The sequence below is a fragment of the Tenrec ecaudatus genome, chromosome 13 (assembly GCF_050624435.1).
Source record: "Tenrec ecaudatus isolate mTenEca1 chromosome 13, mTenEca1.hap1, whole genome shotgun sequence".
Lineage (NCBI taxonomy): Eukaryota > Metazoa > Chordata > Mammalia > Afrosoricida > Tenrecidae > Tenrec > Tenrec ecaudatus.
In genome coordinates this window covers 71,493,183-71,511,560 of record NC_134542.1, presented here as the reverse complement: position 1 = coordinate 71,511,560, position 18,378 = coordinate 71,493,183, and the positions used below count along the sequence as shown (strand labels likewise).

The window sequence follows — 18,378 nt, the reverse complement described above, 5'->3', positions numbered from 1 at the left end:
ATTTATAAGAAAGAGATTTATATACAAGAGCAATTGAATATTGAGAAAACGTCCCAGCACAGTCCAGATCAAGTCCGTAAATCCAATATTAGCCCATTTGTCCAATACCCAACTATAAAGTCCTTTTCAGACTCACAAAATGCATGCCATGATCCTGAATGCAGGAGGATCACAGGCCAGTGGTTTGTAAGTCTTGTGGATCCAGTGGCAGTAGAAGCATCTCAGTGCTGGCCAGGGTCTCCACGTGACTCCTCCAGTTTCCGGGACATGGGGTCTGACAGCATAGTACCATGTGTCTTCTCAGTAGAGCTTCTCTCAGGGAGTGAGTAGTGTCAGTAGAGTCTCCAAGGGAGTGAGCCGAGAGAGAGAGAGAGAGAGAGAGAGAGAGAGAGAGAGAGAGAGAGAGAGAGAGAGAGAGAGAGGCCTCTGCCTTCAATGAGGAACTACAGAAATTCCCAGAATTCTCAGGAGAAAGCCATTCCCACACAGAAGCCTCATTGGTTAGATCTTGATTGACAGACCAGACTCCACTCCTTCACTTGTAATCTTCTTAAAGGGACACCAGATTAGGTAACTACCACAGAGGTTGATGGTATGTCTGACCCCAGTCTGTGACAATCAGCCTCGGGAATTGGAAGAGGTCAGACACAGCGCCCACACCATTTCCTCAGTCACAAGAAGGTCACAGAATGTTCTCATTATATGTCTGTGGATGAAGAGACTTGTTCCAGATGAACAGAGTTTTCATGCAAATTTTCACTTGTGACCTTGCATTCATTCATTCCTTCATTTATTTATTTATTTACATCTGCATTCTTCAATGCTGGTTATTCATCCTTCCAGCTTCACGCAACTCATAGCCTCAAATAGTATTTTCTTATGAAAAGTGGTTATTTTTATATACTACCTCTCAAGAAAGTAAAGTACTCTTTTTTGTTGTTCTTTATCCCCAATCCCTAAAATATATACTCGTCAAAAAACAAATGAATACCATCAACAACAAAAAAACCCACCTCTGAATTATATTAATTTGAAAGTTTACTATGTTACTCATTCATTGATTGATCATTCATTCAGTGAACTCTATTATCTATCAGTAGTGGCTTAGCTTACTATCAAATGTTATTTGAAAATTGTGAATCATTAACTGGTCCTAAAAATTTCTGAAAAAAAATCTTTGGTATTAAAGTTAATGAGCTATAACATATATATTAAAATGTAAACTGATATTGTATCTCAGTTCTTTGTTTTGGTAGCTTATAAACTTTTTCCCTTGGTTTTCCTTTCCTGTAAACATGTAATAAGATCATATTATTCACCCCTCTTTAAAGATCTGGCTGCCCACTGTGTTCATCAGAACACTATTCATGTGCACTAAACACCCTTGGAAGATGAGCAGAAATTGACGTACTATAAGTCAGCCAGCAAAATCTTTCAAGCCAATTTTCATAAATTATTTTGAACATTGTTCTTGTTCTAAAGAATTAGGATTTACTTAAAACAACTCAGTGTAAAAATAAAATAAAAACAACATTTAGAGCTCTTATTGTGATGCATAATAATAAATAATCTTTGTTAACTATAGTCTACTAAGACAGATTAATCAGACCTCAAACACTCAATTAGCTACATAAATATCAACATTATGGTGAAGCACCAATTTCAAAGTTCAAATGCATTTGTTCTAATGAAATGTCAGTATTCTATATCCTTAATTTTTGCTGTTAATATGTTAGCACTAAGCAAACTGCTTCATCATCTCCATCAATTCAATCATCATAGGATGGAGTCAAAAACATATTCTGTCTTAAAGATGGAATTGGATGAATTAAATTAAAACTCGGGTTTGTAATTGAGTTGAAGTCACCAAGGATAATTTAGATCAAATTGACAGTCGTCTCAGGGGAGAAACAACTAGCACAATATGGCTAGCATTAATGAGTGATTAATATGTAGAGTCTTCTAGTGAATGTTAGCTATGCCATCACACTTGAATAATTTGAAGATCCGAATGTTTATCTTGAACCAAAAAAATATATAAGCAACAATGTACTTTGTTTTTGTCTTCTAAGACTCGTAGTTTTCTTTATGAGTACCAGCTTTCTTACATGGGTCATAAAATATATCATTAACAGGTGTTATTTACCAAGCATGAGGGTGGTAGGCAGGAAGATAACGCCATAAGGATAGCTACATCTTGATCTTTAAATACATGGATATGTTAGTTTGCATTAAAAAAGAGACATCTAAATGCAGATGCAATTAAGGTTACCAATCAGCTGACCTTACAATCGAGATTATCCTGGATTACCTAAATCTGCCCAATGTAATTACAATCACTTCAAAGTGAAAGAGGAAACTGGAAGAAAGAATCAGAGCGAGAGCAGTGTGAGAAGAATTTGAATTGTGGAGGGAGCCATGAGCCAAGGACCATGGGAAGTTTCCAGAATTTGTAAAAGAAAAAGGAATGGATTCTGTCCTGAACCTATCAAGTACAAAGGTAGCCGATGAATATCCTTAAGTGACAATGATGGAAACCCATTTCAAACTTCTGACCCAGAATACTGTAAGATAATAAATTTTTGGATTTCTAAGCCCCAAAGTTTGTGGTAATTTGTCACCGCAGCCACAGAAAGACAGATACACGGAGGAACTTTCATTTGGGGGGTTGTTTGTTTGTCCAGTATCCTCTCTTATGAAAAATGCATCACTAAATCATGGGAAAAGTTCCAAACTTACCCAAACCCTTCGCTTATGAGGTTCTTTGTTTGGGTTTTGTTGTTTTTATTCAGGACGTAATTGGTAGCAGCCAGATCAGCATCTCAAGACGCAGTCAGGAAATGGAAGGAACGGAACAAGAAGCTTCCCAACAACAAGAGGCTGAAGTTCTTGGAACAGAAGTGGTAACTATTTAGCAAGACTATTGCCAAACTGTATCTAGAACGTGTGGAAACTCTGACCTTGTTCTGACAAATCATTTTGGTATGCAATGTCAGTAAGTGTCTCTCTCCACTTTGAAGCCGGCGTTCTTTGAAACACATTCTCCCCATCCTGAATACATTCAAGCTCTGCTTGTCAACCAAATAGGTGCTGTCGGAGACTGAGTGAGCCCACCCGTTAAGATAAAATGCATGGAAGTCATAGATGAAAATCACAGTGAGACGAAGAGTATTGTTTGCAGTATTGAAAGAAGTCACATCTTTTTATTTAATCATTTGATTGGGGGCTCATACAACTCTTATTACAATCCATACATACATCAATTGGGTAAAGCACATTTGTACATTCATTGCCCTCATCATTTTCAAAACATTTGCTCTCCACTTAAGCCCCTGGCATCAGCTCATTTTCCCCCTTCCCTCATGAACCCTTGATAAGTTATAAATTATTTTGTCATATCTTACACTGTCTGACATCTCCCTTCACCCACTTTTCTGTTGTCCGTCCCCCAGGGAGGAGGTTATAGGTAGATCCTTATAATCAGTTCCCCCTTTCCACCTCATCCACCTTCCACACTCCCAGTATCGCCACTTGCACCATTGGTCCTGAAGGGATCATCCTCCCTGGATTCCCTGTGTTTCCAGTTCCTGTCTGTACCAGTGTTCATCCACTGGTCTAGCCAGATTTGTAAGGCAGAATTGGGATCGTGATAGTGGGGTGTGGCGGGGGGCCATGAAATAAGTCACATCTTAAGAACATTTTTTTAAATTACCTTTAAATGCAGCTCTCTCATCTTGAAAAACACACCCAGCAAATGAACCAAGCTGCTTCTCATTTCCATCAATATGTTCAAGAAACAGGTAAGAGGGTTGTTGTGGATTTGCTTAGATTCTTTAGCATCAATATATATTTTTTTTATTTCTTAGGTATCTGAATCTGAGGGACATTTTTCAAAAGCAAACTCCTCTCCAATGAGAAACTGTCCTACATTAGTATTGTTATTATATTGCCTCGGTGACTCAGAATAAAATTTGATGTTCATCAAACTTCCTGAGAATATAATTGATCCTTTAGATTGAATTGCTTTCATAATAGATTTCCATCTAGAGAAAATTGCCAATAACATTTCCCTTCCTAAAATTCCTTCCTATAGTTTTCCTATATCTTCCTCATATTCCTAATTTGAATAATAAAATATACACACATTTTAATAGAGATTTTTTCACTTAACATACTTTGAGAAGCATTTCACATCAAAAATTTTTCTTCAAACATCATTTTTATTAGTTGTATAATATTCCTGGTGTTCTTTTTTGCTTGTAGTCATTGATACACCTGAGGACGAAGAGGTTCCAAAGGTTTCCACTAAGTTTTTAAAGGAGCGATTTGAAAAGTCTGCCCAGGAAAAAGGCCTCTGTTCTGACAGAGAGACAGCAACCCCCGCGAAGCACATTATGGTAAGGTAATTTCTCTATACAAAATCATAGGGAGTATGAAACTCTACTTGAATGCAGAGTATCCCAAATTATTCACTGTCTACCGTGGTTTTCCAGAGAAAAAACAACCATGAAGAGAATATTAATCTTCTCAATGAAAGTGGTAGAGAAAAGAGGTAGAGGAAGTTAATTTTTTCCACACTAGAGCAAATGAATGAAGAAAATATATATATGCTCTAAAATATAACTCACATTAAATAAACTAATAAAGTAAGATTTAAATGTCAAATGCATATTATATTATGTTTAAAATTCCAAGAAGACAAAACAACCTTCAAAGTAGGTGAAGACTTTTGTTGTTTCCCTCTAGAATACTCTGCATAGCACATTAAATAAAGGAGAGAGAAAAAAAAATCAAGATTGTGTGTAAATGTTAAGATACCAGGTAGTTGATATGTTGAATGTGCAATACAATTTCATAGTGCAAATAGATTATATCAAAGTTCAAAACAAACCTTGAACATTGCCCCTTAATGTGTCTTTAAGTGAAGTGCATCACTTGCTATCCCCAATGGAGATGTCAAAGCAGGGTCTTGGTATGTGCACAAATGGAGGACAGTGAATAGGAAGCATTTACCACGTATGCCCATCTATATAAGATTTGATTTCCTTTTCCCTAAAGATTGAAAACGAATATGAAGAAACTTTAAAACCATCGTCAGTTGTGGATACCACTTCCACATCTTGTGCTTCAGCCAGCCAGAGAAAGGAAGTGTTATCAACAAGATATAATAACCACAGTGTCACTTCCTCCACTCTGGAACAAGTCAATGCCATTCCTTTCGGAGAAGCAGAAGAATTTCCTCCTCCCCCACCAGATGTACTTCACACTCCAATAGATGTGACAGTATCTTCCCAGTCCCCTGACTTGCCAAGCCCAGCTGGAAGACCACCAGTCCCCAAGGAATTATATTTCAAGCAAAGAAATCTATATGAATTAAACCGTTTATATAAACACATCCATCCTGAATTAAGAAAAAACTTAGAAAAAGATTATAACAGCGAGGTTTCTGAAATTGTTTCAAGTCAAATGAACCTGGGGAGTTCCGTTTTAGCAGATGTACAACAAGCCCGGTCTGTTTTTGAAAATACAAGTGACGGGTCTCAGAAAGATCTGAGTTCTGAAAAAGAACACATGGAATGGGATGAAATTCTGAAGGGGGAGGTGCAGTCAATCAGATGGATCTTTGAAAATCAGCCATTAGACTCCATCAACAATGGCTCCCAAGATGAAGGTAGCATCCCTAAGAGCATCACTGATCAAGAAATCATTGCTGGGGGGGATGTGAAGTACACCACATGGATGTTTGAAACCCAACCCATAGATACCCTGGGAATTCATTCTTCTGGTGTGGAAGAAAATGATGAGAAAATTCCTGACCTAGCCAGAGGAGATGTGCGCACAGCCCGGTGGATGTTTGAAACAAACTCATTGGCTGCGCTGAATAAAATACATCAAAGCGTTGAAGAATCCGAGGAAACCATCATCAAGGACATAACTGGAGGGGATGTCAAGACCGTGAGATACATGTTTGAGACTCAACAGCTAGACCAACTTGGACAGCTCCATTCGGTGGATGAAGCTCACTTGCTGCAACTCAGATCTGAGCTCAAAGAAATTAAAGGCGATGTGAAGAGAAATATAAAATGCTTTGAAACTCAGCCTTTATATGTCATCCGAGACGGTTTAGGCCAAATGCTAGAAATTAAAACTGTTCACAGAGAAGATATTGAAAGGGGCAACGTGAGAACGGCACGTTGGATGTTTGAAACACAGCCCCTGGACACGATTAATAAAGAAGTCGTAGAAATTAAAGTTGTCCGGGGAATATCCATGGAGGAAAATCTCAAAGGCGGAGTGAGCAGGGCAAAGTGGTTATTTGAAACCCAGCCCTTGGAGAAAATCAAAGAGGAGACCGAAGGAGTAGTCACTGAAAAGGAAATGATCATAGGTGCGGATGTCTCCCAGAAGTGCCGGGTGTTTGAAAGGCAGCCAATAGATGTTCTAACAGCAGGTCCTGATTCAGGTGCTCGACAACCTGGGGAGAGAATCGGGGGTGACGTGCAAGCTACTAAACAGCTATTTGAAACCCTTCCACTGGAGGCTTTAAAAGATAGCCCTGGTGGAGGAACACTTCAAAAAATCACGGCCTCTGCAGAAGAGAAGGGGGACGTTAGGCATCAGAAATGGCTTTTTGAAACCCAATCTCTAGAAGAAATCCGAGAAGATAAGAAAGAGTACACGAGGACGGTGAAGCTTGAAGAGGTTGACAGAGGAGACGTGAGGAGCTACACACACATTTTTGAATCAAACAACTTGGTTAAATTTGATGCATCGCCTAAAATAGAGGTGGAAGGAGTCACGAGAGGGGCTGTCGAGTTCAACAAATCTCTCTTTGAGACAATGCCACTGTATGCCATTCAAGATCACCTAGGAAAATATCACCAAGTGAAGACCGTCCAGCAAGAAGAAATCCAAAGAGGTGATGTGAGAAGCTGTAGGTGGCTTTTTGAAACCAGACCCATAGACCAGTTTGATGAAAGCATTCATAATTTTCAGATTATTAGAGGCATATCTGCTCAAGAAATACAGGCTGGAAACGTGAAATCTGCTAAATGGTTGTTTGAAACCCAACCTCTTGATTCAATCAAATATTTCAGTAACGTGGAAGAAATAGGAAATGAAACTGAACAAGTTAAAGAAATTGTTAAAGGAGATGTCAAAGCCTGTAGATGGCTTTTTGAAACACAGCCAGTTGAATCCCTTTATGAAAAAGGTTCATTCGTGACTGACAGTGAAGAAATTCATAAAGGAGATGTCAAAACCTGTACTTGGCTTTTTGAAACTCAGCCACTTGATACCCTAAAAGATGATTCGGAATCAACAGTCAAACCGCAAACTGTACAACAGGAGGAGATCCAAGGTGGAGATGTTCGCACAACGCGTGTCCTTTTCGAGACAGAAAATTTGGACAGCATACAGGGAGAAGACGGAAAGGATAGCACGACTGTGGAAATGACTAGCCAAGCTGGGGATGTTTCTGGCATGCGGTATAAATTTGAAAACCAGTCCTTAGATTCCTTAAGTTCCAGTTCAGAGGAAGTTCTGAAGAAGATCAAAACCCTGAAAGCTGAAGATATTCAAGAAGGCAGTGTTTTAAATTGTAGGTGGCTTTTTGAAAACCAACCAATTGATAGGATCAAAGCGAGGCAAGAAGATGATGAATCAGTCAAGACGGTGACAGACATCCAAGGTGGGGATGTACAAAAAGGGTGCTTTATTTTTGAGACATTTTCTTTAGATAAGATTAAAGAAGAATCCGACGAGGTGATCCCAGAGGAAACAAGGACTGCAGAAGTCATGAAGGGGGACGTGAAAAGTTACAGGCTGCTCTTTGAAACTCAGCCACTCTATGCAATCCAAGACCGAGAAGGGTGTTATCATGAAGTGACAACAGTTAAGAAGGAAGAGGTCATTCACGGAGATGTACGAGGCACACGGTGGCTTTTTGAAACAAAACCGCTAGATTCAATTAATGAATCCGAGTCTGTGTATATTATTAAATCTGTCACGCAACAAGACATTCAGAAGGGAGATGTCAATTCTGTCAGATACAGGTTTGAAACCCAGCCACTGGACAAGATTTCTGAAGAATCGCATGATACCGTGTCCTCTATTGACTGCATTCAGGGTGGTAATGTAAAGACCAGCACACAGTTATTTGAGTCAGAAAATGTCAACCAAAATACTGTTATAAGAACAGTAAGTGTCAACGAAATACAAAAGGGGAATGTGAAAACCTCTACTTGGCTCTTTGAAACCCACACGCTAGGGGAACTCAGAGGAGAAGGATCTGAATATGAAAATATTAAAACCGTCCCCCAGGAAGATGTGCAGAAAGGGGATGTGAAGCAGGCAGTGTGGCTTTTTGAAAGTCAAACCTTAGATTCTATTAAGGAAGCAGAGGAGAACATTACAAAAATAATCAAAGAAGAAGTCCCTCCTTCTGATGTCAAGACAACAACCTGGCTCTTTGAAACAACACCACTTCATGAATTTAATGAGAAGAAGGTGGAAAAGGTGGCCGTCATAGGCAAGAGCATTAAGGAGACCTTAGAAAAACTCTACTCTGAAAAAGTTATTGAGGCTCCTGGAATCATCATCGAAGCGGATGAAGTGGGGGACGTCCGAATGGCAAAATACAAGCTCATGAATCAAACATCTCCTGCAATACAGAAAGAAGAAATTGTCAAAGGTGATCTCAGAAACATAATGGTAAATCTACTTTCCAAAAGAGATTGTACAAAAAGGGAGGTTTGGGTTAGTGAGGAAGAGAAGGGCAATGTTAGCATCACCAAAACTCAGCTATTAAACAGATCAACAGAATGGCATGCTGAGAAAGAAGAGGTAGTGAGAGGCGACGTGGAACAAGCAATAAAAAACCTGCTCTCGGAAGAAAGATCTGTCAAGAAAGGCATTGTAGTTCAGGAAGATGAAAGGGGCGATATTAACATGACAATCTATTGTCTTCTTCATGAAAATGAAGATAACACAACTGAGCGTGAAGAAGTAATCGGGGGTGATGTAAAACGTGCCATTCATAACCTGTTGTCTTCCACCACAAACAATAAAATAGCTGAAAGGGTGAAAATTGATGCTTCTGAGAGAGGAAATGTTCAGTTCTTCACAACATGCATAGAAAGTGGAGTTTGGGATTATCTCAAACAACTCCAGACAGAGCCAGGTGAAACTCTAACAGCTAGGAAGCAAGAGGAAGAGGAAGAAATAATTGGGGGCGATGTTGAGGGGACAAAACTGTTACTAAAGAAGAGGCAGTCTCAGATTGAACGCACTATTAATGAGGCGGACATCGTGCCAGGAGATGTGCATAATACAGTGAAGATGTTTATGACCGAGCCTCAGAGCACATCTTGTCAGACATCGAAAGAAGAAATCATAAAAGGAGATTTGAAATCAACACTCGATTCTCTCAGTCAGGCCACAAAGCAGAAAACAATGGCCAAGACAGAAGAAATGATGAAAGGTGACATGCTGGCCACATACAAGTCACTTAAAGAATCAAGCCAGCAGTGGACAGAAGCTAGACAGCCTGATGCCATCGCTGGTGATATTGAGCAGACTATTGAAAGGCTGGAAAAGGCCGCCATCACCCGGGCAGAAATCGTGAAAAAGGAGCTAATCCGAGATGACCTTCAGACGTCATTAAGGTCGCTGAAAGAAGCACAGAGCCCTTTCAAAGAGGTACAAAAAGAAGGTGTACTCCGAGAAGATGTGCAGGCTGCAGGGTTAGGAATCTCCAAAGAGCAGAACACAGAGATGCACCAGGTTAGTGTCTACAGAGACAGAAAGAGTGTACTTCAGCCAAGACCAGGACCGCTGGAGTCAGCAGCCAGGTGTCAAGGTGGCAGAGGCACAGTCCAGCGAACTACTGACAAATCTTGTTATGATAATTTAATAGAAGGAAAGACTGGGGTCAAGCTTCCCCAAGCTCCCAAAGGTGCTGTAAAGATTGTCATAGATCGGGAACACAATAATGATGCGCTTGAGAAAAGCCTCAGGAGGCTGTCTCGGTCACGTCACAGTGCTGTTGAAAATGTGCTAGCGTTGGGGGATCGAATAGGTGCCTGTGACGAGGCTGCGATAGAGAGGCATCAGAGAGATGTACATATGAGCCAACAATTGACTTCAACTGTTTCTATTAAGGAAAACCTAAACACTAAGGAATCGGCAACGTTGAGAGAGCAGAAGAAGGATGATGTCTTTAACTCCACCCAGTCTATTGATAAAGTGGTTGGGAAACATCAGAGACAAACTTGTGAGCTGACGAATGGCCACCAGATGACTGAGGTACCCCATAGGAAGACGCCTAAAGTGACCCAAAACACGAAAATGACAACAGAAACCGCCAACCCCAAGCCTAGTCCTACCCAGCGTCCAGTCAACACGCCCATTAGAGAAACTTGCCAAGTCACAGAAGACTTTCAGAAGCAAAGTTTGTTAAAGAAAAAAACACAATATTCCAATAAGGATATAGCCAATAATAAGACAGTTCAACCTACATGGCAACCTTTACCTGTAGATCAGGACCTCTCAAATGCTACAGGAGTGAAAGTCTCGGAGAAAAACCGCAGTAAATTCAAAGCAACTGACAAAAAGCACATGTCTGCTCTTCATCTGCAAAACCAGGATGCTCTCATGAAGACACAGACTTCAGCAGACTTAAAAGTGGCAATGGCAAAGAACTTTAATCCAATCAACTTTAATCTTGAGGATAATGTAAGAGAAAGCGAGAACCCCCTTCCACTTCCATCTCCACCTCCTCCTCCACCTTCCAATGCATCATCTGAAGTAGAATTTCCACTCCCTCCTCCGCCTCCCTTAATGATGTGGCCAGACAAAAGTGTGCTTCCGCCCTCCCTGTCTACAGGGAAGATAAAGGCTGAATTTGACAGCTTCCCAAGTCTGCCTCTTCCACCACCTCCCGTAGATGAGAAATCTGAGAAAGAATGCCTATCAACCTTTCTGCCTCCCCCCCCTCCTCCAATTGTATCGCAAAAACCAACTCATCTTTCCTCGGCTGTTCAAGAAAACCACAGAGGAGCATTCGTGCAGCAATGTTTCCAGGAAGAAACCACCAGCTCTGAGCAAACTCACTCTCAGACCAAAACTGTGAGAGGAAACGCTGGCAAGGTTTTGCCCCCTCCAACATTACCCAAACCAACATTTTTCAAGCAGAAGCAAAAGGAAGACAAAAAGCATCATCATTTCACAGAAGCTGAATCGGCAAATATCCTGCCAGATACAGACTATAAAATCACTCCCTCACAAGATCAGAAAGGAGTCGTGATGGGGCCCAGCAGCGAGCACACGAAGACAGCACAGAATGTATTGAGACAGTCCTCGGTTGGATCTCCAAAATCTCTCTCAGCAACAGTTCCAGAAATGTCACCACCCAAGGAAAACCAGGTAGCCCCTCTTCTAAAATCCCATTCACTTCCAGGGGGTTCAGGACAACAAAGTCCAAAACCTTATTTGAAAAAATTTAAGACACCATTAATGATTGCCGAGGAAAAATACAGGCAGCAAAGAGAAGAGCTTGAAAAACAGAAATGGGAGAGTTCTTCCCACGAAATAGTTCAAACCGAACGTCAAACTCAAAACATACAGGAGTTGGAAAAGGAATTGCTATCACGAAAAGCAAATGAAGAGTTTCCTGCCCCTGGACAGAGTCCTGCGGTCAGTCCAGGCCACTCCGAGGCAGCGTCTCGGCGTCAGGCTCCGTTAACAGGCATTGGCACCGACAGCCACCTCTCCGCAGCATCAGCAGCATCCATCGCTGCTAAGAGACTCCAACCTGTTTTAGCAGCCCCAGAAGACAAAGACAGCTTCACAGAGGAAGCTATAGCGAGGTCAAGGGACATCATCCATCCTGAATCAGCTTGTGAAATTCAGCAGCGTCCCCAAGAACACAGCACAAACCGGAAGTATCTGGAACAGGTGCACTTGCCCCCAAACAAGCAAGTTCCTCCAACTGTCAAAGTTAAATCCATCAATGCCCCACCTATAGATTCTAAATCAAGTGAAACAGACCATCGCCGTGGAAGCCGTGAAGACCACTGTGACGTTAATGTTCAAACCATCACGAAACAACAGTGTCAAGAGAGTGAGAGAACGGAAGCAAGCAGCAAACGCAATAGGAAGCTAACTTCGGCAGAAAGCGATTGCCAGCTAGCTAAGAAAGAGAGGAGGGTGGCCGTGAAAATGCCCATGGAACCCCCATACAAGAACCGAGAACAAAAGCCCAATATGGTTCCTGAGCGGCAAAACGAACCTAGAGAACCTGTGAGTGGGAAACTCCTAGAAAAGAAGGCAGAAAATCTGGGGCTGTCTGTGATTGGCCGCCAAGAAGAAGAAATCATAGTGGAAAGAGCACACAACCATTTGAAGACAAAATCCGCACAGAAGGTGGCCGTGCAGAAGGATTTTGACGCACATCTTGATTCACAGACTCGGGCTTTTCAACAAACACTGGCTTCGGAAAATAGAGTTGAGCATAACAAATCGCCCCAGCCATGTCATCTGCTGCAGGAAGAAAAATGCCTTCAGGTCAAGGGCATACGACAGAAACAAGTCTTCTCACACACGGAAGATTCAAAGCAAGAGATCACACAGGACAGATCTTTATTTTCTTCGGTGAAAGAATCCCAGCAGGATGATGGAAAATGTGCTGTAAATATATTGGAATTCTTGAGAAAACGTGAAGAACTACAGGAGATTTTGTCTAGAGTGAAACGGTTTGAAGCAGAGCCAAATGAAAATGGTCTTAAAATCTTCCAGGCGCTGTTAAATATTATTCCAGTATGGCTGATAAGTGAAGAAAGAAGATGCTATGGAGTCCGCATTGCCATGGAAAATAACTTAGCACAAATAAAAGCAGAAATAATGCACATTAAAACTCAAGCAGAGAATATGCTTGCGTCCTCTGAGAACATAATTCAAACAGCCATGATGTCATCTAAAGCAAGAAACCTGAGAACCAAACCTACTAGTGTTCATGAAACAGCATGTAAAACACCTGCTGGGAAGGGTAGCTCCAAGGAAGGCATCAAGCAGAAAGAAAGTAAGATTGTGGACGAGAAAACAGCTCATCATCAGGCAACGATTCACCATGAAACAAGAACTGCTCACCAGGATGTGAAGATCCACCAGGAAACTAAAGTGGCTGACAGCAAAATGTCTCCTTCCTGTTTAAAAACACGACCCCAGTCACCTACTTTTATAACAATTGAGTCTACCGCCAGACGAGCACAAACCCCGATTAAGGATGAGCTGTCTCAGTCCCCCAAGCAGGACCATTCTGCTGAAGCACCACCACCACCACCTAGAAGGCTTGTATCACAAACAGCTAGAACGCACAGAGCAAGCAGCTCCCCGTCTCCACCCAGGAGTTGCTCTGAACAACTTGTCAAGCTCAAAGACACCACAGCTAAGTTATCCCGAGGGACCATCCCAAGTCCTTCAGGAACCCCGGTTCCGATTGTAGAGAAGAGGTCTGAGATCATCCCGTCTCCTGCAACACTTCGCCGTCAAATTAAGATAGAAACTCGTGGTGGGGACTCCCCACCTACAATCACAATACCTGTAACTGTCGATCGCGGTTCTAGTGGCTCATTTAGAGAAGCTATGGAAGCAGAAGAGCAAGTCAGGAAAGTAGAGAAGAGGACGATATATACTCACAAGGATGGAGCTCATGCCACCAACACCGTAATGCCGGAGGAAGGAAGTTTCGACTCCGTTGAAATCATCCGCAAGGTCGATGTGCCCCGACTCTCAGGGCACACGCAGAGATACGAAGAAGCCAACCGAACTGTTCAAATGGCTGAACATTTTGTCAATGACCGTGAACATGATATAAACAGATGGTTCAGGAGGCTTGAGAATGGCCCAGTGTTTGAAGCAAAGTCAAATAGAAGAGTTTATGCAAATGGAGAAGCAAACCATCACATACAGCAAGAAAGCCGTGCATTTTGCAATGAGGAATTTGGGTTAACATCTTTAGAAAGTGCAAGTTTCAGAGGCTTTTCTCGCAGACATCCGAGAGAGCTGCAAGAGGCAATCCCCTTCAAGCAGCCCGGGCTGTGCTCTGAAGCCAGGTCCCTGAGCGAACGTTTCTCAAGCATGGATGCGTTTGAAAGTCAAGTTGTTGGGTCAAAGGCCAGAGCCTCTTCCTCACCCAGTGCAGAAAGCAACAGAGCAGGCTTGGACTTCAAGCACGCCCCTCCAACCTATGAGGATGTCATTGCGGGCCACATTTTAGATATCTCTGATTCACCAAAGGAGCTGAGGAGGAATTTTCAAAACACATGGCAGGAGAGCGGCAGCGTCTTTCAAAGCCTGGGATATGCAAGCTCCGATGCTTCTGCCACTGAGCTGAGAACTTCCTTTCAGGAGGAATCTGCATTCATAAGTGGTAAATGAGCTCGCCCAGCGTGACAAAGTAACCCATCTTAAGGCATGTGTTCCATTGCTAATCGAGTTAACAGAGCATGTAGGGGGGAAATCAAACCATTATAACCCCAAACTAAGTTTTTCTTTTATATTTGCATCCTTGCAACTAACTATGCTGTTTGTTGGTGCTTTGTTTGTTTTGCTTTTACTAATTCCTCTTCAGTATACACGATTCACCTGCATTGTGTAGGAATAGCTAATGCTACGACATAGATTAGTGACGTCTGTGCTTTGTCAAGGCAAGTAAGACTCTGGATAAAGCGTCTGACATCATATTTGTTATTGTGACAGTATTAACAATTATGCACAACTATTTATTTATAGAGAAGTACTTTATCATGGCATGTTATCAGTATTAATAATTTGGATTTTACACAATTGATGTACGTTTGTCATTTGACTTGAGTAGAGCTGATGAACTCTGTACAAGAAGAAAGTCTTAGACTCTGTTGGGAATCAAAGAAAAGGAGTTTTCTTGAGCAATGATATAGTTCTAGCTTGGCAACTATAAGTAAAAATATAAAGCACTTGCCCTTTCAAGTTGATATCAGGGTCTATACACAGAAAGAGCAAAGAAAGTTGGTGTGTGTGTGTGTGTGTGTGTGTGTGTGTGTGTGTGTTGGGGGGTGTGGGGATGTACATCACTGATAAAATTAACTTCAATTTGAAGTCCTTTGCACTATAAAGATAACCACTTAGCTAGAAATCAAGATAAACACTGGTTGGTTAGTGAATGATTTCATATTTTGTGTCACATGAACGATTCTGCTCCTAGGTATGGCTGGCATTTGTCCTCTCCTACCCCACAGCACCTTCCTACAGCATCAAAGCCTATTTTCACATTTATAAACTTTGACAAGGATGGAGTATCCAATAAACAAGTGAAGCATGAGCGTACTTGTGATGACTTACTAATCCACAAGTAAAATTCTCACATGTTTTTCACCACATCAAATATGTGGTGAAATCAATATAAAATTGTTCCCTAGGGGTTTTTAAGTAAGCATGGGTAAACCCGTGGCTACCTTGCTCATTGGAAAACACTGCTTTTTAAAGAAATTTCTTTGTTACAAAGGCTGCAGTATCACAGCAGCAGGGAAAGGCTTTACTCAATATGAAAATCTTCAAATTGTTACTAATATACATTTATAATCATTTAAAAATGAAATGGAATAAAAGCTAGCTATCATTCAACTATAGGTCGGGCTGGTAAAGGCAGTTGCCTAGGTATCAGTCAAGGTGTTTTTCAGGATTGTAGGGAGAGCAAATAGGGCAGCGGTTCTCAACCTGTGGGTCGCGACCCCTTTGGGGGAATTGAACAGCGCTGAAATAGGGCAACGAATGACAATGGATGGATGGCATGTTCAAAGCCTTGAAAGTTTTCTCCCACCAATGGTTTCTTCAAACAAATCTTTTTATCTTGTCCCATGTGGGAACCTCATGTGAGTTTTGAGTCATGGAAACATGCAGGAAAATTAGCAAGACAATTTTCTTATTAAACTCAGTTCACAATTTAGTTATAGAATCTTTTTAACAGCTTGCCTTTTCCTATTATTTAACTTCATCTATTTGACCTAATTGTTGTTTTTTCAAAGCTTGGCTTCAGTTAACTCTTGAATGTTAGAGTTATTAATAGATAAACTTGGGGAGTCCCTTCGTAGTTGAGAAATGACGGCGTGTCAGCAAAGCTTTGTTTTCTAATTTTTTTCCAATTGGGAAGGTATTTTTGTTAGTGACCTTGCATTGACCCCACAGTCAATTTAGAGGGGCTAATACTGTGTTTAGAAGACTGTTACTAAAGCTCCATTTTTCATCATCTTTTCAGAAGAGATTAAAGTCCTTTATGCTTCCCAAACATGCCAAAATCACGGGCTACTCCAAAACACTACATCTCTCAAAACCCCACTGCCATCAAGTCAATCCAATGCAGAGCAACCCTGTAGAACGGAGGAGAACTGCCTCTGTGGGGTTGGAGACCAAATCTTTGCTGGAGTTGAATGCCGCATCTTTCCCCTGCCGAGCAACTGGTGATTCTGAACTGATGATCTGGTAGTTAGCAGCCCAACGTGTAATCCTCTATGACACCGGACTCTAAAGCAATATATACTGTCCCTAAATATATTATGCTGGAGCAATGCCACAAGCTCTAATGAGATCATCAATTTGGCTGATTGTACTGAAGTGGTTTTAGAGAGAGTCTGACTCTCATGGAGTTCAATAGAAGTTGTACAGTCTGCGCAGCTTTATTGGACTGGTAGGATTAGGTTTTATTTATTTTATTTTTGTAATCATTTTATTGGGAGTTCTTACAGCTATCATAACATTCCAACATTCCAGTATTAAGCAGTATTATACAATCGTTACCACAGTCAGTTTCAAAATATTTCTTTCTTCTTGAACTCCTTGGTATCAGCTCCCCGTTAGTTATCCACTCCCTCCCCACCCTCCCTTCAGGAACCCTTATTACTACTTTCCCCCCTCCCCACATCCTACACCATCCAACATATCCATTAATGTACAATTCTGTTGTTCACTCCCCTCCAGTGGGGTTTTACAGTCATCAGTGCAATCAGCTACTCCCCACCTTCCTCCATAGGAAACATATACAAATAAAATGAAAACGGGACTAATTAATGTGGTCTTTTAGGTCTTTCCAAGGGATTGAATGACACTCCATCATGGCTAGACAGTCCTGTAGGGTAGTTATTTCCCATTAGTCCTGGGGAGGAAAAGGCACCTTTAAAGGATTAAAACAGACCGCAGAGTAGAGTCTAATGTTAGACATAACAAGGAGGATAACTTCAGAGAACCGAACAACGTTGTGGCAAGGCAGAATTAAGTAAGGCAGACACAGTATGGGTCACGTGGACATCTAAAAAAAAATCTGGTACCACATTGACTGTGGTTTCCACTAGTTTGGCAGTAGCAATCACAGCCCTGGCTAAACAGTCAAGCTGTAGGCACTAATAGGCACCGTGTTGTTGAGTCAGGACACACAAAGCATTTCCAGACTCTTTATGAACAAATAGAGGAGAATCTAGATAGGAATTAGGAAAACCTAGAGCAGGAGTGTTTGTTAAAGACTCTTTTAATTGAACTACAGCCTCTCCATCTGGTGAAATTGAGCATGAATCTGGTTTACACGCGTTAAGTAGCTGTATAAAAAAGAGTTTTGGAAGTCCCATGGATTGCTCAAAGGACAAGCTGATCTGTCTTGGATGAAGTATGGCCAGTGTTCTCCTGAGAGATGAGGATGGCAAGACTTCTCACGTACTTTGAACAAGTTGTCAGGAGAAATCAGTCCCTGGAGAAGGACATCAGTCTTGGTAAAGTAGAAAGGCTTGAAAAAGAGGCAGACCCTCAAGAAGATGAACTGCTACAGTGGCTGAAGCAAGCATCTTCAAGCATAGAAGCCATTGTGCGGAGGATGCAGGATAGAGTAGTGTTCGTTTTATTGTGCCCAGGGTTGCTCTGGGTCAGAACCAGCTGGATGGCACCTCACAACAGCAGCAACAACATAAAGGCTGAGCCACACAGAAAATCCAGGGTTTAGGTGACCAACAGCCACGAAGTCCTAGAAACACTCACAGTTGTTTCTTTGTTCCGGCTATCAGAAAAGCAATAATAACTTATTTGTGTTTGGGATAAAGAGATGGACCTTTTGCACAAATTAAGTGGTCCAAATATTTAATAAAAGACTAAACTAATTGTAATTAGTCCACCAGCAACCAAGTCCATCAGCAACCAGATGTTTAATAATGCAATGTTGTAAGGCAAGCTTGTTGGGAGTTGAGCAGACTGATACGACACCAATGTATTCCAGCCATGCATACTTATTTGTAAAACTCTCATAGTTGCAAATTGCATCCAAATTTGAGGAAAATAGTAGGAGTTTAAGTAATTCTTGCAGCA

General features: G+C 41.4%; 1 protein-coding gene across 1 annotated transcript in view; it reads left to right on the top strand.

Annotated features, from left to right (window-relative positions):
* XIRP2 (xin actin binding repeat containing 2) overlaps positions 1-18,378 on the top strand; it is a 69,681-nt gene that overhangs the window by 48,272 nt on the left and 3,031 nt on the right. The window contains exons 3-6 of the mRNA XM_075529689.1: positions 2,793-2,903; positions 3,725-3,800; positions 4,264-4,397; positions 5,059-14,428. Coding sequence (XP_075385804.1) covers positions 2,793-2,903; positions 3,725-3,800; positions 4,264-4,397; positions 5,059-14,428 — 9,691 coding nt within the window. The remainder of the gene's footprint in view (positions 1-2,792; positions 2,904-3,724; positions 3,801-4,263; positions 4,398-5,058; positions 14,429-18,378) is intronic.